Below are 22,735 nucleotides of genomic sequence, written 5' to 3' on the forward strand. Positions count from 1 at the left end.
TCTGTAAAAGACCGGATGTTCATCGATCGACAGTCAGAGAAGTTGTCTACAAATGGAGAGAGTTTGGCAGTGTTGCTTCTCTCCCAAGGAGTGGCTGTCTACCAAAGATGACGCCAAGAGTTCAGTGCAGAATAATCAGAGAGGTAAAAAAGAACCCTAGAGTGTCTCTAAAACTTACAGAAATCATTGGCACAGTCCAATATCTCTGTGCACACATCAACTATATGTAAAACTATGGCCCCATGGAGGAAGCCACTGCTGTCTAAAAAACACATTGTTGCTCGTTTAATGTTCGCAAAAAGGCACTTGGACACTCCACAGACGTTTTGGCAAAATATTTTGTGGACTGATTACCCAAAGTTGAATTGTTTGGGGGTAACAAACAACGTCATGTGTGGATTAAAAATGGAACAGCTCACCATCATCAACACCTCATACCCACCGTGGTGGAGGGAGCCTCATGATTTGAGGCTGTTTTGCTGCCTCAGGGCCTGGACAACTTGCAATCATAATGGAAGAATGAATTGAAAAGTTTATCAGGATGTTTTGCAGGAAAACCTGAAGCCGTCTGTCAGACAGTTGAAGCTAAAAAGAGGATGGATGCTGCAACAAGACAATGATCCAAAACACAGAAGTAAATCAACTTCAGAATGGTTTCAGAAGGACAAAATACAGGTCAAAGTCCGGACTTAAACCCCATTGAGATGCTGTGGCATGACCTTAAGACACCGATTCATGGCAGACATCACAGGAACTTGAGTGAACTACTGTACGTTTGGCCAAGATTAGTATCTCTGAGCACACATAGACGATATGTAAAACTATGGCCCCCATGGAGGAAGCCACTGCTGTCTAAAAAACACATTGTTGCTCGTTTAATGTTCGCAAAAAGGCACTTGGACACTCCGCAGAAGTTTTGGCAAAATATTTTGTGGACTGATGAAACCAAAGTTGAATTGTTTGGGATCAACACACAATGTCATATGTGGAAGACAAATGGAACAGCTCACCAACATCAACACCTCATACCCACCGTGGTGGAGGGAGCATCATGATTTGAGGCTGTTTTGCTGCCTCAGGGCCTGGACAACTTGCAATCATTAATGGAAGAATGAATTCAAAAGTTTATCAGGATGTTTTGCAGGAAAACCTGAGGCCGTCTGTCAGACAGTTGAAGCTAAAAAGAGGATGGATGTTGCAACAAGACAATGATCCAAAACACAGAAGTAAATCAACTTCAGAATGGTTTCAGAAGAACAAAATATACGTTCTGGAGTGGCCAAGTCGAAGTCCAGACTTGAACCTAATTGAGATGCCTAAATACAGTGATTCATGCCAGACATCCCAGGAATCTGGCTGAATTCCAGCAGTTTTGTCGAGAAGAATGGGCCAATATTAGCCCTGATCGATGTGCCAGACTCATCTGCAGCTACAGGAAGCATCTGGTTAAAGTTATTCCTGCCAAAGGGGGGGCACAAAATATTAAATGGTTCACTTATTTATTTTTCCCCCTTCTGTCATTCTTTGCATACTATCCTCATTAAATTATGAAAACCTATAACTGTTTGGCTGCTTTTAGTTAAAGCAGACACTGTTTTTTCATCTGTGTGATTTTGACAAAGATCAGATCACATTTGATGCTGATTTTATGCAGAAATGTGAGAAATTCCACAGGGCTCAGATACTTTTCTTCCACTGTAATTTAGAGAGTACAATAAAATGCATTGCTATTTTGTTTTTCTTTGTTGTTGTTGTCCAAGCACAGTGACAGAACCCATTTTCTTTCTGCTTAGGTGGCCATTTTGATCACCAACGGACCCTCGGACGACCCCTTCGCCGCCGCAGCCAAAGAAGTGGCCGACAAGGGGATTTCGCTGTTTGCGGTCGGTGAGCTGGCATTACGAATTCCCTCAACATCCGCACTGCCGCGGCCCTCTCAGATCTTATCCGGACCGCCGCTGTTAGAAATTAATGTCCTGGGCTGTTGCGATTCATCAGATTCAGGAACCTTGTGATTAGGCCATATTGGTATTTCAAAGTCACACCGCTGTATAGAATGCAAGTCATCACTTCTACGCATGTGCAGTAGCCACACACATTTTACTCCGCTTGCTTGGAGCACTGCAATAATTACTGCTCATTAGCCAATCGCTCGCTAATTGCGGCCATTATTCACCGACCGATTCATTTCCACCTCTGACGCCGAGCCCCGCTCCTCTTATTCATCATCAAGCAAACCTGCGGATGCTCCTCAATAATCAAAAAGACAGTTGTGCTGTAAACATAGCACATATATGCTGACATGTGGCTTACCAAAGGGTAAATTGATGAAATTCTGTCAAAATAAGAATAACCTGTGAACATCTAATTATGGTAAATAAATTTACATTTAGAAGCCTGAGTCAGCTAATGGAAAATGTGCTGTTTCATTCTTATTTTAAAGCAGGAGGCTGGTTTAACTGAGAAGAAATTGGAAATGCCACAGCTCCCCCTAGTGGATGACGAAAACTACTACTACTTGTGTTCAGGTTTAAGGGGAGCTGATGAGGCCGAGCTGAGGACCGTAGTGTCCCCGCCGCATGAGGAGCACCTTTTGATGGGTGTCGATTTCTCCCTCCTGGAGAGCGTCCTCCCCAAATTGTCCCGCCGAGTGTGTTTCACCGCCTCGGAGCCGCCGCGACCCGTCAAAGCAATCCAGCCTGGTGAGGGAAACGCATGAACTCATTCGCTACAACTAAAACGATCATAATGTAAATTCCCGTCCAGTCAAAGAACCCGTCACGGGTCCAAGAGACCTTCAAGCAAGCGAACTCGCATACAGCTCGCTCCGACTGACGTGGACTGCGGCGACAGGTGACATCGCTTCCTATCGACTCTTCGTCATCCCCCTCAGTTCCAGCGGGAAACCTGTTCATACACAACGCAGACAGGTAACCAAAGTGGAAAACAACCTCATAAAAGTGGAGCAAGTATTTAGTCAACCACCAATTGTGCAACTTCTCCTACTTGAAAAGATAAGAGAGGCCTGTAATTGTCAACATGGGTAAACCTCAACCATGAGAGACAGAACGTGGAAAAAAAACTGAAAATCTCATTGTTTGATTTTTAAAGAATTTGTTTCCAAATTAGAGTGGAAAATAAGTATTTGATCACCTACAAACAAGCAAGATTTCTGCCTGTTAAAGATGTGTAGCTTCTTCTAACGAGGTTTAACGAGGCTCCACTCGTTACCTGTATTAATGGCACCTGTTTTAACTCATTATCGGTATAAAAGACACCTGTCCACAACCTCAGTCAGTCACACTTCAAACTCCACTATGGCCAAGACCAAAGAGCTGTCGAAGAACACGAGAGACAAAATTGTAGACCTGCACAAGGCTGGAAAGACTGAATCTGCAATAGGTAAAACGCTTGGTGTAAAGAAATCAATTGTTGGAGCAATTATTAGAAAATGGAAGACATACAAGACCACTGATAATCTCCCTCGATCTGGGGCTCCATGCAAGAGCTCACCCCGTGGCGTCAAAATGATAACATGAACGGTGAGCAAAAATCCCAGAACCACACGGGGGGACCTAGTGAATGACCTACAGAGAGCTGGGACCACAGTAACAAAGGCTACTATCAGTAACACAATGCGCCGCCAGGGACTCAATCCTGCACTGCCAGACGTGTCCCCCTGCTGAGGCCAGTACACGTCCAGGCCCGTCTGCGGTTCGCTAGACAGCATTTGGATGATCCAGAAGAGGACTGAGAGAATGTGTTATGCTCAGATGAAACCAAAATAGAACTTTTTGGTAGAAACACAGGTTCTCGTGTTTGGAGGAGAAAGAATACTGAATTGCATCCGAAGAATACCATACCCACTGTGAAGCATGGGTGTGGAAACATCATGCTTTGGGGCTGTTTTTCTACAAAGGGACCAGGACGACTGATCTGTGTAAATCTGTCAAAGAGGTCTAACTTCTTCTAACGAGTTCTAACAAGGCTCCACTCGTTACCTGTATTAATGGCACCTGTTTTAACTCATTATCGGTATAAAAGACACCTGTCCACAACCTCAGTCAGTCACACTCTAAACTCCACTATGGCCAAGACCAAGGAGCTGTCGAAGGACACCAGAGACAAAATTGTAGGCCTGCACTAGGCTGGGAAGAACACCATACCCACTGTGAAGCATGGGGGTGGAAACATCATGCTTTGGGGCTGTTTTTCTGCAAAAGGACCAGGACGACTGATCTGTGTAAAGGAAAGAATGAATGGGGCCATGTATCGAGAGATTTTGAGTGAAAATCTCCTTCCATCAGGAAGGGCATTGAAGATGAGACGTGGCTGGGTCTTTCAGCATGACAATGACCCCAAACAAACAGCCAGGGACACAAAGGAGTGGCTTCATAAGAAGCATTTCAAGGTCCTGTAGTGGCCTAGCCAGATCCAGATCTCAACCCCATAGAAATTCTGTAGAGGGAGTTGAAAGTCCGTGTTTCCCAATGACAGCCCCAAAACATCACTGCTCTAGAGGAGATCTGCATGGAGGAATGGGCCAAAATACCAGCAACAATGTGTGAAAAGCTTGTGAAGAGTTACAGAAAACGTTTGGCCTCCGTTATTGCCAACAAAAGGGTACATAACAAAGTATTGAGGTATTGACCAAATACTTATTTTCCCCCATGATTTGCAAATACATTTTTTAAAAAATCAAATAATGTGATTTTCTGTTGTTGTTTTTTTTTTGCCACATTCTGTCTCTCATGGTTGAGGTTTACCCATGTTGACAACTACAGGCCTCTCTAATATTTTCAAGTGGGAGAACTTGCACAATTAGTGGTTGACTAAATACTTATTTGCCCCACTGTATCTCGATAAAACTATTTATTCTACCGTTTCCTCTCAAGATTGATATTAAAGCAGATGTGACGACAACGTTGGTGGAGGATCTCAACCCCAAAACATCCTATTCCTTGACCGTATACGCCGTGTACCCAGGCCTCATTGGAGAGTCCGCAACTACAACTGTCCAGACAAGTGAGTACCTTACCGAGACCCCCGATTGTTGCTTTCCTCAACTACCCCAAGCATTTTTGTCTTTCAGCACCCTTACCTCGAGTATTAAACTTCCGTGTCATCGAAGAAGGTCTTTTCTCGCTCCGTCTGGGATGGACGCCTCCTCTCAAGAAGCTCAACGGATTCAAGATCTTTATCCCGAGACGTAAGATGACGACATATTAGCGACGCCGATTACTTTTGTCTGATTGACGTCCGCTTTCTCAAATGTAGCCGACCGACCGGGCTTTGTGTACGAGCAGCTGCTCCCGGGAGATGCGTCTTCTCACGTGATTGACAGCCTGGAGGAGGACAAAGAGTACACCATCAGTATTCATGCGATTTATCAACAGGGACCGAGTGAACCTGTGTCCATTGTGGGAAAGACATGTACGTATATTTGTGGAGGGAAAAACAGTAATTGCTCATTTTTAATCCACAAAATTTAGGGGAAAAATGTTATGCAGTTGTAGTAATACTGTTTGTCCACTGGAATGCACTGTTGTTCCATAGAAAGGGTTTAATTTTAATCATATAGTTCATTGGTTCTTAACTTGGGCGAACCCCAGGCAGAGGTTAATTTGTGCCGGATCCTGCTGGAACAGGATCCTGCACCTCTCGATTTTGGCCTCCCTGTGTTCCGGTACTTATTTGGGCAGATTCGGCACCTCTCGTGTATAAATAATAATAATAATATAAGAACTTTAAAAAATAAAAATAAAATAAAAAAGGTATAAAATAAATAATAATATGCATAAATTCATTTACAGAACAATCCTAATAATTGCATGTTGTTTATAAAAATTTAACCTCATTTGAAAGAATTGGAGATTTGTTGATGCACTGAAAAGCTGGGCCAACAAATCACGCCTCTGACATTAAAAAATAATAATAATAATAATAAAAACTTTGCCGAAATTTGCGGCATCTGAGGAGCAAGCAGCCAGGATCAAATGGGATTTCAAAATGCCAAAAAGACATTTGAATTTACTGTCTTTTTTTCAAAAAGAAGGAACATGGTCCAAAACAAGTCAGAAAAGCAACAACCGGTGATGAGAGAAGCTGCAGTGATCATGCTATCAGGCAGGACCGGGTGCAGCAGGAGGCTAGCGCCGCAGCAGCTCGTCAGGTTGACGGACAGCCAGGCAAGCCGGGGCAGGAGGCTGCTACCGTGGCAGCAGCTGTTCAGGTTTAGCGTCACCCGGAGTGGAGGCCAGCTACAGCGCCAGCAGTCAGCCAGGTGGACCACCAACAGCCGGAGCAACAGACCAGTACCCTCGCATCAGCTAGCCCTGTAGAGCAGCTGGAGCAAAAGGCGGGAACAGCGACGTCAGCTCGCTTTCAGGAAGATTCAAAACGAGACGAGAGTGCACTCAGCGGAGAAGAATGTGACATGTCCAGCGACAGATCAGGGATTCATTTGCGTGTTGTTTTCAGCACCATTTTCAGCATATGTTCCAGGACCTGTGCCCGTCTCGTCATCCCTGCGCTGTCATATGTACTTTGCGTTCCGGCACCTTATAATTTACAAATTAAGCACTGACCCCAGGGGTTTGGTGAGTAAGTCTAAGGGGTTCGGCGAAGGTCAAGAAATGCAGAGCGCTGTTTTCGTATTCTGATTAAATCTAGGCACAGTGGCTTTTTAGACTAGGTTTTGGACTAGTTTGCTCCCATTTTACTGGCTTAATCAATTTCTTTTAACTGCTAGGAGTAAATGGTTTGCTCAGTGGAAGGTTGACTCGCACTTGGTATGGGGGAATACAACAGACCAATAGACAGCGTGGTCTCAAATCTTGAGCTGTTTATAAAACATTCTGTCAAAATGAGAAGAATTTTGAACTAGTGCTGAAACCCCGAAGTGGCATTGTAATGGTTTGTTTGGAAAGTGTTCTCATTTAGTTGTATTGATTTGGGTGGATACACTGCCCTCTAGTGGCAATGGTGAATATGATATAACTCATTTCACATGGCTGAATCCAGCTGCTCCCTGGAAAGACCAACATAAGCAGTTTTTGGGGTTTTTTTTAGCTAATGTTTAATATATAATAATTTATAGTTATATTTTGCCGTGTTTTGTGGGTATATGTGTTTGAACCATTTGTTAAGAGCATTATAAAAAACAAAAGTTAGCATTTTTTCTAGCAGACTTTTGCTTTGTAAATTAGCCAATTGTTGTTTTGTTGTACTTAGATCCTCATTTATTGTTTCATACCGTTCCGATTACTCGATTTTTCGAACTAACTTCTTCATCGATTAATCGACTACTAAAATAATCGAAAGCTGCAGCCCTATTCTGAACGGCAATTTTTTATATAAATATAATATATAAATTACCGTAATTTCCGGATTGTGAACCGCTAGTCCAGTGCGGCTTATCTGTTGATTTATTTGGGTTAATCGGTAACTCTTTATTGAACAGCTGCGTCATTAGACCACCATAATTATGACATGACATTGTCATGGGCATTAATGAATGGTTATGACCGATGTCATAAGTGTCACCTGAAAAATTTTGTCACTAACTCCATTTATGTCGAGCTCGGATCTTTTACATCTTTTCAAAAGTGAGATAATTTGCCGGATGACACAAAGTGACATCTGTCATAAGCGTTCATTAATGCTCATTGCAGTGTCATGTCATAATTGTGGTAGTCTTATGGCTCCACTGTCAAATAAAGTTTACCAAATCCCATAACTAGCAATTAATGAAACAACTGGAACAGTAACTGAAGAAACTTGAATCTTGATTGTCATTTATATCTGTAGCGCTTCATTGCATGCTAGGAGGCATGTTGGGCGACAACAGTGTTGACAGCAGGTGGAGCGGTGACGGCCAAATGAAGCTTCTTGAAGCAATGAAGCGCTGCAGTCAGTTGGTTCAAAGCTTCATGATGGTTAATCTGGTTTTGTTCCCAAATGACCTGATATGATTAGGCCACGCCCACCAAATGCCCCCAGATGACCTGAAATGACTACGCCACGCCCCCCAAATGTTCCCAAATGACCTGATATGACTAGGCCACACCTCACAATTGACCTTAATGACCTGGTATGACCAGGACACGTCCCCAAATGTCCCAAAATCATCAGGAAGTGGCCTGATATTGTCCCCGAAATGTCACCAAACTAACCTGGGCAGGGCTAAGATCTGTAACTCCACAGTGCAAAGTAATTTCTCCAGAAATTGCAGTTTCTACTTTGGTTTTGAAAGTCTTACGATGCCACTGGTTAAAAAAACGTGTTACTGGTTAATATCTTTTGGTGAAAATATCCCACAATACAGTGAGGACAGCTGTGGCTTGTAGTCAAGTGCGGCTTTTCTTTGAGCAAATGCCGTTTTCGTGTCAATTGGTCGGTGGCAGCTTATTGTCAGGTGCGCTTTATAGTCCGAAAATTACGGTATTAGCTTACTAGCTTAGATATATCAGTTTTGAATTTGACAAAAATGCTTTGTTATATAATTACAAAGGATTCAGTGAATCCACATGTGAAACTTGTGGGGTTCGGTACGTTTCGCATGGTTAAGATAAGAACCACTGATATTATAGTTGATTATGACATATTTTCTGATCAGATATTTTTTGTCTTAATGTGTTGTACTAGTAAAGTTGGTCGCAATTGAAGAACTCCTTGTCCAGAATGCCACCACTGACACGGTGCAGGCCAAATGGACGCCAGTTAAAGGCGCTACAGGATATCGTCTCACGTGGGCTTCACCAGGTAATACACTCACAGGCAAGGGGGTAGGTTTGGTCTCAACATTGGTAGGGATGATATCACAGCTTAACCTACATCTACACTTTTTGCTGGGGACGGGATAGCCCAAACCTTTCAAATATCGACACGACAGGAATTTTCGTGCGAACAACCCCGAAATTTTTTTCGTTCGCCCGTTAACGCAGATTTTCCGATTTTCTAAAACGCTACTTGTCTTACAATTTTTGACCAAATCACATAATTTGGACATAAAAAATTGCGGGACGGTGAGGGGCATAAAGATTGTATACAGAATTTGGAAAAAAAAAAAAAAAAAAAAGGCTCCCCGGAAATTTTCCAAAAACTTTCCCATTCATTTTTAATGGGATGCCACATCCAAATTTCCCACTCACTTCCAATGGAATTTACATTGCATTGATGCCATTGGCGGCCATGTATGTTGAATATGTTCTATTGATGCCAATGTACTTGTACTCTATTGATGTATATGTAAGTCGATGCCATTGACGGCCATGGACATCCAAATTTCCCATTCATTTTCAATGGCATTTACATCGCATTGATACACATGTGCACAGATGCCAATGAGGGCTATGCACGTTAATACCATTGACGGATATGTGTTTCGATTCTATTGATGCCAATGTACTTGGATTCCACTGAAGCATATGTAAGTCGATGCCATTGACGGCCATGGACGTCCAAATTTCCCATTTTCAATGGTAAAAAAAAAACAATGTCTCCAAATCAACAGGAAATTACCAGATGTCAATAGGATGTGTCCCCCAAATGTCCCTGATTCCATTGACTCATATGGAAGTCGATGCCAATGACGGCCATGGCCCTCCAAATTTCCCATTCATTTTCAATGGCAAAAAAAACAATGTCCAATGACGAACACATTTTTTTAAAGATAAAATACACAAACTTTGTTCAGTTTATTTTCAGCTAGCTATTTTTCTAATTTAAAGAGATTTAAGTGAGTAAAATTGAAACACTGGCAGATAATTTCTCTTATTTCTAGTAGATTTACACTGAAAACAAGGGAATTTAAGGTTGTTGTTCTTTTTTTTTCAGTTTTAAGTTGGTGGATTTTTGCAGTGAATATGTTTTGGTTCAGGTGATACACAGTTCGATTTTTAACCTTTGTTTTAAAAAAATACTAAAACATTTTGTCACACTGCTTTTGTCCACAAGCAAGGACAATCTCAACAAAAAATGAAAGCTCCTTTGGGCTGGTTTGTGACCACATGAATAATATAAAAATGAACACTGGAGAAAAGGAGGTAAACCTTGGTTCACTACATTTCTTAGTTTATCGTTAAGGCTAAAAAACATACAAGAGGATATTTCTCTCAAAGCAGCTTCCTCCTCGAGTTCAAGAAATTCTCACAGATTAATCTTATGCTAATTCTGATGCAGGTCGGACTTTCAGTAGCAAAATTAGTGGTGTGTTCCCCGCCTCCACAACATTAACGTCTTTTTAAATTACTTACAGCGGCTACTGACGGAAAAAACTCATAATTACCGTATTGGCCCGAATATAAGATGGCCCTGATTATAAGACGACCTCCTCTTTTTCAAGACTCAAGTTTGAAAAAAGACTTTTTGAACACCAAATTAATTTTTATTACAGAAAATAATTACAGTACATCCGAAACAAATGATTATAAGAATATATTTGAGAGAAAAAGCATGTTATTTTGCCTCATTCAAATCTTAATATCTGAACATTTAAATATGTAAACTAAAGTGCAATCACATTCGTAAATGAATGGCTTCTTCAAATGTAAATAAACCAACATATTGTGATAGAACAACAAAATTGCATTAACTGCGTTAACCATCAAAGTAAAGTCTAACTCTAACTGTAGTCTTGAAACAAATCTGAATAAGGAAAAACATTGCAACAAAATAATGCAAACTGGTTAAACTTGAGAGTAGCTGAGATCTGTCATGACAGAACATCGCTTCAATGATATCTGGCGCCATCTAGTGTCGTGAATGGGTATAACGTCTAGACCGTGAATATAAGACGACCCCCTCTCTTTCAGTCTAATTTCAATGCAAAAAACATCGTCTTATATTCAGGCCAATATGGTAATACTAATACTAATATCCCTCGTCTTCGAAGGAGGAGGAGGCGGCGGCATGTTGACGACATGTATTTCTGTCGGGCCGTGAAAGGAATGCGTGTGTGTCTGGGAGGGGGCACGTCAAGTCATTAGCCAATCAAACGTACATTTGAGGGGGGAAAAAATGGGCTGGTGCATACAGCAAGTGAAAAGGGGTCAATGTAAGTCTGACCATAATGAAAGTACTGTAATTTATGTAATATTGGTCGGGTCAATTTTATCCTTACACCATATGGGAAGACGATCTAAATTACCTATATAACTAAAGTCCCCATCCTGAAACGTTTTTAGTAGAGAAGTCCCGATCGATGCCGATCGATCGGGTCCGATCACGTCATTTTCAAAGTATCGGAATCGGCAAAAAAATATCGGCCATGCCTTTTTTTAATACTTTTTTTTTTTTTTAATTAAATTGTTTTCTAATTGTATTTAACTTTACAGACATAATGGTACACTCATCCAGAGTCTTTAGTTTAGGCTTAAGGCAGGGTAATCAAATTTATCCCGATAACGGCGGTAATTAATTTTTAAAAATTAATTACGTTAAAATATTTAACGCAATTAATGCATGCGCTGCACGACCCACTCACGCATTGTCGCGCTCAATCTGTAATGGTGCCGTTTTACCTATATAGAGAGATAAAAGGCAGTGTAAAATGAGTAGAGTGAATTTTGGCAACCTTTGGAGCCTTTTTTTAATTGGCTAAAGTCTTACAATCCCGCTCCCTACGATTAAAAATATCATGGGAAGCAAGGTAGCAATTGATCTTTTTCTTAACACCTTATGTTATTTCCCAACGCAGAGAAGATATATCAATTGGTAGCACTACGCACAGTCATGGTTCCACTTCCCATCATGCATTTGGGATGGCTACAGTATCATTTACTGAAAGCTCAACAAATACACTAGATGGCAATATTTAGTCACAATATACAAAGTCACAAGTCTTTCTATCCGTGGATCTCTCTCACAGAAAGAATGTTAATAATGTAAATGCCATCTTGAGGATTTATTGTCATAATAAACGAATACAGTACTTATGTACTGTATGTTAAATGTATATATTCGTCCGAGTTTTATTCATTTTTTTCTTAATGCATTGCCAAAATGTATATGATCGGGAAAAATTATTGGGAATGATTGGAGTTCAATCGGGAGCAAAAAAAAAGCAATCGGATCGGGAAATATCAGGATCGGCAGATACTCGAACTAAAATGATCGGATCGGGAGCTAAAAAACATGATCGGAACAACCCTAGTTGGTAGTGTTATGCCCCTACCGCCCCTATGCAAACCTACGCCCTAGCTTGCAGGATACGTACAAATATCGCGTATTTGACATGTCTCGTGTATTTTTAGACGGCCACATTGAAAACATCAACCTGAGGGACACCTTCGACTTCTACATGATTCAGGGCCTCCACGCGGGCGCCGAGTACACCATCACCATGAACCCAATCTTCGGAGACATTGAGGGGCCCGTCACGTCCGCCAAAGTCGAGACATGTAACCGCCACTCCAGAAAGAACCTGAACAAGACATCATTTCTATGAACTGACTCAATGCCGTCCCGCTAGTGGACAGCAGCGCCGTGCAGACCTTGAAGGTCTCGGCCGTCAGCACCAGCACGGCGGTCGTCACGTGGAACGGCGTGTCGGGGGCCACGGGGTACCGGCTGGCTTGGGGACCCACAATAGGTGCGCCGGACATTTGAATACCGGGGAGAGTGTCCGCTTATATATTTTTTGTGTGTTTATCAGAGTTCGCGGGTCGAGACCGCCCCAGGCAGTTAGCGCTGAATGGAACCACCATTGAGTACCAGCTGAAAAACTTGGCCCATGACACGGAGTATGCCTTGACTCTTTATGTGCTGTTCGGATCAGTGGTTGGCCCTGGCATCACTGCAACCTTCCGAACATGTCAGTAACCACGTTTGGAATAAACTTTCAGTGCCATCGACTGTGATAGACATCCAATCATGTGGCTCTTCTGCAGTGAATTCAAATTAGTTTGTCACCAGAAGACGTCCTGGGAGTAAACCTTCCCAGTTCAAATGGATCAGATGTCTATTGCCTTCATTGTACGTCAATTTAAGTTGTGTCTCGACCGTCCTCAGCTCCTCTAGGTTACGTGTCCAGTTTTGAAGTGACATCCTACACCAGCACTTCCATCGACGTGCAGTGGAGTCCAATAGTTGGCGCGACTGAATACAAAATCACCTGGAATGCAGGTAAAGTTTATCTCCCTTGCCTGCGCCCTCATCTTTTACATTCCTGAGTGTCGCGTGCTTCATGTTTTTAGACGACGGCAGCTCGCAGTCGCGCTATTTGGACAACAGCGTCCTCGCTTATCACATCACGGAGCTTAACCCGCACTCGGTTTATACGGTGACAGTCCGTGCCATATATGGTAACACCGAGGGTCCGGAAATCTCCTTAATGCAAGTCACAGGTAGCGAAAATTTGATGTTCTTGCTTAATGCCTACATTAATGAATGTTTCAATCATAGCTGCTGCCTTGGATTCCGAGCCACCCCAGCTGGTGAAGGAGGTCAAGATTGTTGACACTGGTGTTAACTCCGTCACCCTCTCCTGGAAGCAAACGCCTGGTGCAAGCGGCTACAAAATCTCCTGGATCCATTTCACAGGTGAGATTCTGCCAACTTTACGCTCAGACATGGGCGTAAGTTTGCATAGGGATTGTAGGGACATAAAACTCCCAATGTTTTAGGATGCAACATTTCAGGTTGACTAGGCGGCATGGTGGACAACAACAGTGCCCAAATGAAGCTTCTTAAAGCAATGAAGCTTTGCAGCCAATTGGTTCAAAACTTAATTTCTTCAAGAAGCATCAGGTTGACTGTCTCCCCCAAGGTGATGGCCAAATGAAGCTTCTTGAAGCAATGAAGCTTTGAACCAATTGGCTGCAAAGCTTCTCGAACCAATGACGCTTTGACCCAATTGGCTGCAAAGCTTCTCGAAGCAATGAAACTTTGAACCAATTGGCTGCAAATCTTCTCGAAGCAATGAAGCTTTGAACCGATTGGCTGCAAAGCTTCTCGAAGCAATGAAGCTTTAAACCAATGGGCTGCAAAGCGTCATTGCTTCAAGAAGCTTCAGGTTGATTAGGAGTAATGTTGGACAAGAACAGTGTTGACAGCAGGTGGCAGCAGAGGTTGACTATGTCCCCCAAGGGACTCCCTTGGGGGACATAGTCAACCTCTGCTGCCAGTGATGGCCAAATGAAGCTTCTTGAAGCAATGAAGCTTTGCAGCCAATTGGTTCAAAGCTTCATTGCTTCAAGAAGAAGAAGCTTCTTGAAGCTTGACAGCCAATTGGCTGAAAAGCGTCATTGCTTCAAGAAGCTTCAGGTTGATTAGGAGGCATGTTGGACAACAATAGTGTTGACAGCAGGTGGCAGCAGAGGTTGACTATGTCCCCCATGGGAGCAGTGATGGCCAAATGAAGCTTCTTGAAGCAATGAAGCTTTGACCCAATTGGCTGCAAAACTTCTCGAAGCAATGAAGCTTTGAACCAATTGGCTGCAAAGCTTCTTGAAGCAATGAAGCTTTGACCCAATTGGCTGCAAAGCTTCTTGAAGCAATGAAGCTTTGAACCAATTAACTGCAAAGCTTTGAACCAATTGGCTGCAAAGCTTCTTGAAGCAATGAAGCTTTAACCAAATGGCTGCAGAGCTTCATTGCTTCATTTGAGCCAATTGGCTGCAAAGCTTCTCGGAGCAATACAGTTTTGAACCAATTGGCTGCAAAGCTTCTTGAAGCAATGAAGCTTTGTACCAATTGACTGCAAAGCTTCTCGAAGCAATGAACCTTTGACCCAATTGGCTGCATAGCTTCTCGAAGCAATGAAGCTTTGACCCAATTGGCTGCAAAGCTTCTCGAAGCAATGAAGCTTTGAACCAATTGGCTGCTAAGCTTCTTGAAGCAATGAAACTTTGAAACAAATGGTTGAAAAGCTTCATTGCTTCATTTGAACCAATTGGCTGCAAAGCTTCTCGAAGCAATGAAGCTTTGAACCAATTGGCTGCAAAGCTTCAAGAAGAAGCTTCATTTGGCCGTCACTGCTCCCCGGCTGCAAAGCTTTATTGCAAAGCTGGCCGCCAATTGGCTGCAAAGCTTCTTGAAGCAATGAAGCTTTGAACCAAGTGAAAAGCTTCATTGCTTCAAGAAGCCTCATTTGACCTTCACTGTTCCCTTGGGGGAGCCACAGTCAACCTCTGCTGCCACCTGCTGTCAACACTGTTGTTGTCCAACATGCCTCCTAGCATGCATTGCAGCGCTACGGATGTAAATAACAAACAAAATTCATGTTCTGTGCTAATTATTTCTTTAGTTATTGTTCCAGTTGTTTCATTAATTGCTAATTATGGTATTTGGTAACACTTTATTTGACAGTGGCGCCATAAGACTGTCATTAGACAATTACAATTATGACATGACACTGTCATGAGCATTAATAAATGCTGATCACAGATGTCATTTAGGGTCATCCGGCAAATTATCTCACTTTTGAATGGATGTAAAAGATCCAAGCTGGACATAAACTGAGTTAGCGACATAATTTGCGGGATGAAGCTCGATGACATCTGTCGAAGCCTTCATTAATGCACATAATACTGTCATGTCATAACTATGATGGTTTTTTTCTTCATGTGAACAGCCTGATTTGGAAGGAAAGACATTTTTTAAACCAAATAACTATGAGTGCATTTATTCATTCATTACAATGTAATGATTCATTTTCTACTTATTTATTTAAAAATGTTTTTAAATGCAGCCTATGCAGACATTTTTTCAAGATAATCATATATTAAGTGTAATAGACGTAAGAAGTTGAATTAATCCCAGTTTAGATTTTATTTTCATAATTGCTGAACCCACTGATGCACTTAACAGATGAAAATAAGGGAGAAGAAGATAAACGAAACAACTATTTACAGCAATGTATTAGAGGCTTCTCCCGTCGCCCCTCGTCTTTTCTTCGGGTTAATCTTATCACAATGCGATAGTGTAACTGTCAATGATACTGAAACAATAAACTCTTGTGGTGATGGACTATGTAGGTCAGGGGTCCCCAAACTACGGCCGTTTCCGGCCCGCCTCCACATTTGGTCCGGCCCCCTGAACTTTTTTCTTTTTTTGTTTTTTTGTTTTTTTTAACTTGTGTTATTTATTTCCTGGCTTTTTCTGTGAAGAACCCAGAGAGGGTTATTTGTTATTATCTATTTAATTAATAGTGTTATTATTATATTATATTTAGGCCTGTCAAAATTATCGCGTTAACGGGTGGTAATTGATTTTTTAAATTAATGACGTTAAAATATTTGACGCAATTAACGCACATGCCCCACTCAAACAGATTAAAATGACAGAAGTGTAACGTCCGCTTGTTACTTGTTTTTTGGTGTTTGGCGCTCTCTGCTGGCACTTGGGTCCAAATGATTTTATGGGTTTGGGGAGTGAGCATGGTGTAATTATTGACATCAACAATGGCGAACTGCTAGTTTATTTTTTGATTCAAAATTTAACAAATTTTAATAAAACGAAAACATTAAGAGGGGTTTGAATATAAAATTTCTATAACTTGTAATAACATTTATCTTTTAAGAACTACAAGTCTTTCTATCCATGGATCACTTTAAGAGAATGTTAATAATGTTAATGCCATCTTGTTGATTTATTGTTATAATAAACAAATACAGTACTTATGTACCGTATGTTGAATGTATATATCCGTCTTGTGTCTTATCTTTCCATTCCAACAATAATTTACAGAAAAATACGGCATATTTTATGGATGGTTTGAATTGCGATTAATTACGGTTAATTTTTAAGCTGTAATTAACTCAATTAAAAATTTTAATCGTTTGACAGCCCTAATTATACTATATTATATTATTTTCATTTTATTTATTTTTGTTCCGTGAAGAATCTAGAAAGGGTTATTTGATTGTGGCTTTCTGAAAAACAATCAATTTTTACATTTCGGCACTCCTGCAATCATCACACTTTTTCTGTTACAAACTGACCACGGACCCTCATCAGAGAAGGGAAGAGTTATGTGGCCCTCACAGGAAAAAGTTTGGGGACCCCTAATGTAGGTTAACATGTAGCATAGGTTTTACGACCTGTTTGACTGCTTAAGGGGGAGAAGAGAGGTCCATTACGCTCCCGGCCGGTGTGACAACTTTTACTATCAAGAACCTACGCGAGGGTTCGGCCTACAAGATCCAAGTGTCGTCCGTGGCGGGAAACCGGGAGGGAAGTTCTGTCCTGGTCACAGCACGAACATGTGAGTCCGTCTGGTAAAGAGCAGAACTAATGCACTGTTTTAATTTTATGTCTTTCATTGCACTTTAGTGGACCTCCCAAAAGTGACTGGCTTTACAGCCGTCAACACCACGAACAGCAGCACGATTTTGAGCTGGAACCGAGTAGCGGGTGTCTCCGGCTATCTCCTCAGCTGGAGGCACATCTCAGGTTGGAACCATCCGTTTCATCCATTTCGTCTGGCATTTTCTGAATCAATAACCAGAATCACCCTCCAGAGTTTGAAGCAGATATGATGAGCTTGACATGTTATTGCATTGGGTGTATCGAGTCGCTAAGTGCACTTAAGTGGTGGAGAGAAGAACATTGAAACTGTTTATAAACCCACATGTTGCTTTTTTTCTGTATTTTGGCACTAAGCCGTGATGATGTGTTTTGTCTTACTCAGTGTTTGAGACCAAAAAAGAAACGCTGGGTCTGAGTTTCACCTCTTTTAAGATTGGGGATCTCCTGTATGGCAGAACATATATTTTCTCCATTCGGCCTTTGTATGGGCAAGTGGAAGGGCCGATCAGCACCGTTTATCAGAGGATTGGTAAGGAAGTTTCACAAGGCATAGATTTCACTATCAGTTGACAGGGCTCGGGGCCGATCCGTTGGGCGGCTCTTTTTAAAAACAAAAAAAATATTGGCACACTCACCTTTAGACAAAATAACTGCAAACAACCACTTCCGGTATCCATCAATGAGATTTCTACAGTGTTCTGCTGGAATTTTAGACCATTCTTCCTTGGCCAACTGCTCCAGGTCTCTGAGATTTGAAGGGTGCCTTCTCCAAACTGCCATTTTCAGATCTCTCCACAGGTGTTCTATGGGATTCAGGTCTGGACTCATTGCTGGCCACTTTAGAAGTCTCCATTGCGTTTTCTCGAACCATTTCCTAGTGGTTTTTGGGTCATTGTCCTGCTGGAAGACCCATGATCTCTGAGGGAGACCCAGCTTTCTCACACTGGGCCCTACATTATGCTGCAAAATTTGTTTGGTAGTTTTCAGACTTCATAATGCTCTACACACGGTCAAGCAGTCCAGTGCCAGAGGCAGGAAAGCAACCCCAAAACAACAGGGAACCTTCGCCATGTTTGACTGTGGGGACTGTGTTCTTTTTTTTAACGCCTCGTTTTTTTTCCTGTAAACTCTATTTTGATGCCTTTCCCTAAAAAGCTCTACTTTTGTCTCATCTGACCAGAGAACATTCTTCCAAAACGTTTTTGGCTTTCTCAGATAGGTTTTGGCCAACTCCCACCTGGCTTTTTTATGTCTCTAGGTCAGAAGTGGGGTCTTCCTGGGTATCCTACCATAGAGTCCCTTTTCATTCAGACGCCGACAGATAGTACAGGTTGACACTGTTGTACCCTCGGACTGCAGGACAGCTTGAACTTGTTTAGATGTTAGTCGAGGTTCTTGATCCACCATCCGCTCAATCTTTCGTTGAAATCTCTCGTCAATTTTTCTTTTCCCTCCACATCTAGGGAGGTTAGCCATAGTGCCATGGGCTTTGCGCTTATTGATGACAATGCGCACGGTAGACACAGGAGCATTCAGATATTTGGAGATTGACTTGTAGCCTTGAGATTGCCTATGCTTCCTCACAATTTTGCTTCTCATGTCCTCAGACAGTTCTTTGATCTTCTTTCTTTTCTCATGTCACCACAAAAAAATTTTTTGTTTTTTACTACACCGTCCCTTGTCCTGTAGCCAAACTGCAGCTTTTGGAATATGTAAAAAGGTTGTCCGCCCGATTGCCTGGCTGAGCAGTCCAATGTCCAGCAAAGCCAAGGCAGCCCTCCCCCACAAACACTCATTGTGAGTGTGAATGGGAATGACTAATGAGGACCATAGTGCTCACAAAAGATATGCTGATTAGAGTCAGATGATCCTTCTCTGGTTACAAAGTGATTTGTATCAACTGATCCACCCTTAGTAGTTCTAGTGTTAACCCCTGGTTAGAACTCAGCGTGTGTTTGCGTTCATCAAAGTGAAAGTCTGCCTGGGCCGGCCCCCTACGGGAAGGCATGGCGCAATGTCTGCGGGAGCTGTCTTGTCAACTGTTGGTGAAGTCTATGCACAAGGCTTGTAGGGCTATTCCTTCTTGTGATGATTTTTTGTTTCTATGCGTGTCAGTGGGGCAGCATCCTCCGGTGTCCCAGGCAACAACAATGGCCCCTCATTTCGTAGCCAGCACGACAACCCCTCAAACATCTACTAAAATCACCAAAAACCCAATAATTGAGCTGCCCATTCATACTCCTAAGACGCCAAATCAACCAACAGTAACCCCTGTGTTCACTACATCGACTGCTACGACGTCATCAAGAGCAGGTATTTTTATAATTAAACGTTTATGAAAAATGTTTTTACTTCAACCGTTATTTTTTTGCCAGATTGCAGCCAGACCAAACTTGACTTGGTCTTCTTGGTGGACGAATCGTCGAGCATCGGTGCCAACAACTTTGACAAGATGAAAGACTTCATAGTCCGGGTGGTGACGCACTTCCCGCTCATTGGCCAGGAAGGCACACAAGTCAGAGACCGTTAACTGGTCTGCACTTCACGTTGCGTTTAAGCTCCCCCCCCTCCTAAAAATGAATGTCTCACTTCACTCTCTCAGATAGCTGTGGTTCATTTCAGCGATGAGCCTCGCATTGAATTCCAACTCAACCATCACAAAGACCGGAACTCTGTCCTGAGAGGGATCAAGGGGTTACATTACGGAGGGGGCAACACCAAAACAGGTAACAATATACCACCGTGCGTCAGGAAGAATTTCATTAACTTTAATGATTCTCTGCACTCAGGAAAGGGCATCAGCTACGTCCTGCAGGAAATGTTCCAGGAGTCCCTGGGCATGAGGCGGGACGTGGCCCATGTTCTGGTACTGATAACAGACGGCAGGGCCCAGGACGACGTGGACCATCCCTCCAGGATTGCCCGTGCTTTAGGTCAGTCAATGGTTGCGTCAAGGTTCCGAGCTCGGTAATCTAAAATCTCACATTATGTGCAGGCGTCAGCATCCTGGCGGTGGGCGTAGCCAACGCTGACCTGCAAGAGTTGAGTCGAGTGGCAGCCCCCGGCAGCTACAAGAACGTCTTCTTCTCGCCGACCTTTGACGACTTTCCGTCCGTCGAGAGAGAATTTATTGACAGTGTCTGCGGCGAGGAGCTCATTTCAGAGTTTCAACTGCGGCGGGATACTGAGGTAAAAGCAGAAACTTCAATTATTACGCCGAACAAAGCTTTAATTCTCCTAGTTTGCTTTAGCTGACTCAGACGGACGCACCTACTGATGACCTGAAGGAGCCTGCCGGACCTTTAGCCCCTTGCCAGTGTGTCAAGGTTAGATGATCAAGGGTAAAATGATTCATATTTCTCGTTAAGCATGCCTTAAAATTGTTTTTTTAATTTTTTTCCAGGGTCAGAAAGGAGAAAGAGTGAGTCTGATTGTTCAGGAGAATCATATTCATGTGTAACAAACAAACAAACAATCAATCAAACAATCTGTATCATATTTTCAGGGTGATGGCCTGGGAGGAGGTCTGGTAAGTTGCATCAAATACCGTAATTTTCCGACTATAATGCGCAGCTGACGATAAGCCGCCACCCACCAAATTTGACACAGAAACGTTATTTGTTCATTGAGAAGCCGCACTGGACGAGAAAGCCGTGGACGTCCAAATTTCCCATTCATTTTCAAAAGTTAAAAAAATGAATACCCCCAAATCAACAGGAAATGACCAGATATAGATAGTACGTGTCCCCGAAATGTCCCCGATTCCATTGACGCAGATGGAATGCAATGCCATTGACGGTCATGGACGTCCAAATTTCCCATCCATTGCCAATGCATTGGGCCAATTTCGAGAGATGCCTTTGACGGCCATGTATGTCAATTTTATTGATGCCAATGTACTTGGATTCCATTGACACATATGGATGTCGATGCCATTGACGGCCATGGAGGTCCAAATTTCCCATTCATTTTTGATAGCAAAAAAACAAACATCCCCAAATCAACAGGAAAGAACCAGATATCAATAGTATGTGTCCCCCATATGTCCCCAAATTACCTGATATGACCACGGCATGCCCCCCAAATGTCCCCAAATGACCTGTTATGACCACCACACGCCCCCCAAATGTCCCCAAAATACCTGATATGACCAGGACACGCCCCCCAAATGGCCCCAAATGACCTGATATGACCAGGACACGCCCCCTAAGGGTCCCCGAATAACCTGATATGACCATTACACACACCCCAAATGTCCCCAAATGGCTTGATATGACCAGGACATGCCCCCAAAGGTCCCTAAATGGCCTGACATGACCAGGACACCCCCCCCCCCCCCCCCGCCAAAGGTCCCCAAATGGCCTGATATGACCAGGACACGCCCCTCAAATGTCCCCAAATGGCCTGATATAACAGGACACGCCCCCCAAACCTCCCCAAATGACAAATGACAGGACGTGTCCCCCAAATGGCCCCAAATCAACAGGAAGTGACCTGATATTGTCCCTAAATCAACAGGAAGTGACCTGATATATTTCCGAAATGTCCCCAAACCAACCTGGGCGGGACTAAGATCTGTATCTCCGCACAGCAAAGCCCTAGAGCAGGGGTGCCCAATCCCAGTCCTCGAGAGCCCCTATCCAGCTTGTTTTCCATGTCTCCCTCCTCTAGCACACCTGAATCAACTAATCAGGATCGTTATCAGGCTGCTGCAGAGCTTGCTGATGAGCCGATCATTTAATTCAAGTGTGTTAAAGGAGGGAGACACGGAAAACAAGCTGGATAGGGGCTCTCAGGGACCGCGATTGGGCACCCCTGCCCTAGAGTAATTTCTCCAGAAATTGGTTTCTAGTTTCACCAAATGATATTAAACGGTAACACTTTATTTGACAGCGGCATCATAAGACCCTCATAAAACCAAATAAACCACCATGAAGTTTTGAACCGATTGGCTGCACAGCTTCATTGCTTCAAGAAGCTTCATTGGCCATCACTGCTCCCAAAAAAAGGAAGCCACCTCCTTATTAAAACGTTTGCCATGATCCTAGTATTTGCCATAACATAAAACACGTAGCTTACTCACTTTGTCATCCGTCCAATGGACTCTCGATTGTTGGACTTGTTTTACGCATTCTTTGCGGTGAACAGGAGCTTTTGGAAATCCAAAAAGCCTCACACCACTTTCCCTGGTGTAGCAACAAAAGCCTGCAGCACATTGAGCTAGCGTGAAGCAAAAAATGAACAAATTAATCTGCAAAATCGGCTGAATCCGCAGTCCTTCTGCATACTATAGTAATGGATGTATTGTGAATATGATTAGTCCACATAGGTCTTTTATTTCTGAGATGTTTGTTGTTCTTGTAGAGATTCAGGCAAACTCCTGGACACTATGATCCTTTCACTTCCTCTAAAGGAGAAAAGGGTGAAAAGGTAAGATGCTTGGCAGCTTTTATTGTTTTACAGACTGCAAGTCGGTGAACTGTTC

The 22,735-nt window shown here is 42.7% G+C and overlaps 1 protein-coding gene across 8 annotated transcripts in view; it reads left to right on the forward strand.

Moving 5' to 3' along the window:
• col7a1l (collagen type VII alpha 1-like) overlaps nt 1–22,735 on the forward strand; it is a 120,164-nt gene that overhangs the window by 33,436 nt on the left and 63,993 nt on the right. For 7 of the 8 annotated variants that reach the window (XM_057855882.1, XM_057855885.1, XM_057855879.1 and 4 more), the window contains 25 exons: nt 1,794–1,887; nt 2,529–2,702; nt 2,767–2,930; nt 4,896–5,025; nt 5,093–5,209; nt 5,278–5,433; nt 8,647–8,763; nt 12,255–12,401; nt 12,473–12,592; nt 12,656–12,814; nt 13,012–13,125; nt 13,197–13,346; nt 13,405–13,542; nt 17,060–17,206; nt 17,275–17,394; nt 17,633–17,779; nt 19,366–19,563; nt 19,626–19,765; nt 19,853–19,976; nt 20,040–20,183; nt 20,246–20,439; nt 20,502–20,576; nt 20,654–20,671; nt 20,756–20,779; nt 22,615–22,680. In XM_057855882.1, coding sequence (XP_057711865.1) covers nt 1,794–1,887; nt 2,529–2,702; nt 2,767–2,930; nt 4,896–5,025; nt 5,093–5,209; nt 5,278–5,433; nt 8,647–8,763; nt 12,255–12,401; nt 12,473–12,592; nt 12,656–12,814; nt 13,012–13,125; nt 13,197–13,346; nt 13,405–13,542; nt 17,060–17,206; nt 17,275–17,394; nt 17,633–17,779; nt 19,366–19,563; nt 19,626–19,765; nt 19,853–19,976; nt 20,040–20,183; nt 20,246–20,439; nt 20,502–20,576; nt 20,654–20,671; nt 20,756–20,779; nt 22,615–22,680 — 3,177 coding nt within the window. Of the gene's footprint in view, nt 1–1,793; nt 1,888–2,528; nt 2,703–2,766; nt 2,931–4,895; nt 5,026–5,092; nt 5,210–5,277; nt 5,434–8,646; nt 8,764–12,254; nt 12,402–12,472; nt 12,593–12,655; nt 12,815–13,011; nt 13,126–13,196; nt 13,347–13,404; nt 13,543–17,059; nt 17,207–17,274; nt 17,395–17,632; nt 17,780–19,365; nt 19,564–19,625; nt 19,766–19,852; nt 19,977–20,039; nt 20,184–20,245; nt 20,440–20,501; nt 20,577–20,653; nt 20,672–20,755; nt 20,780–22,614; nt 22,681–22,735 lie in introns of those variants that run through there. The other variant, XM_057855886.1, reaches the window with a different exon arrangement.

This window comes from Corythoichthys intestinalis, chromosome 13, assembly GCF_030265065.1.
Source record: "Corythoichthys intestinalis isolate RoL2023-P3 chromosome 13, ASM3026506v1, whole genome shotgun sequence".
Classification (NCBI taxonomy): domain Eukaryota; kingdom Metazoa; phylum Chordata; class Actinopteri; order Syngnathiformes; family Syngnathidae; genus Corythoichthys; species Corythoichthys intestinalis.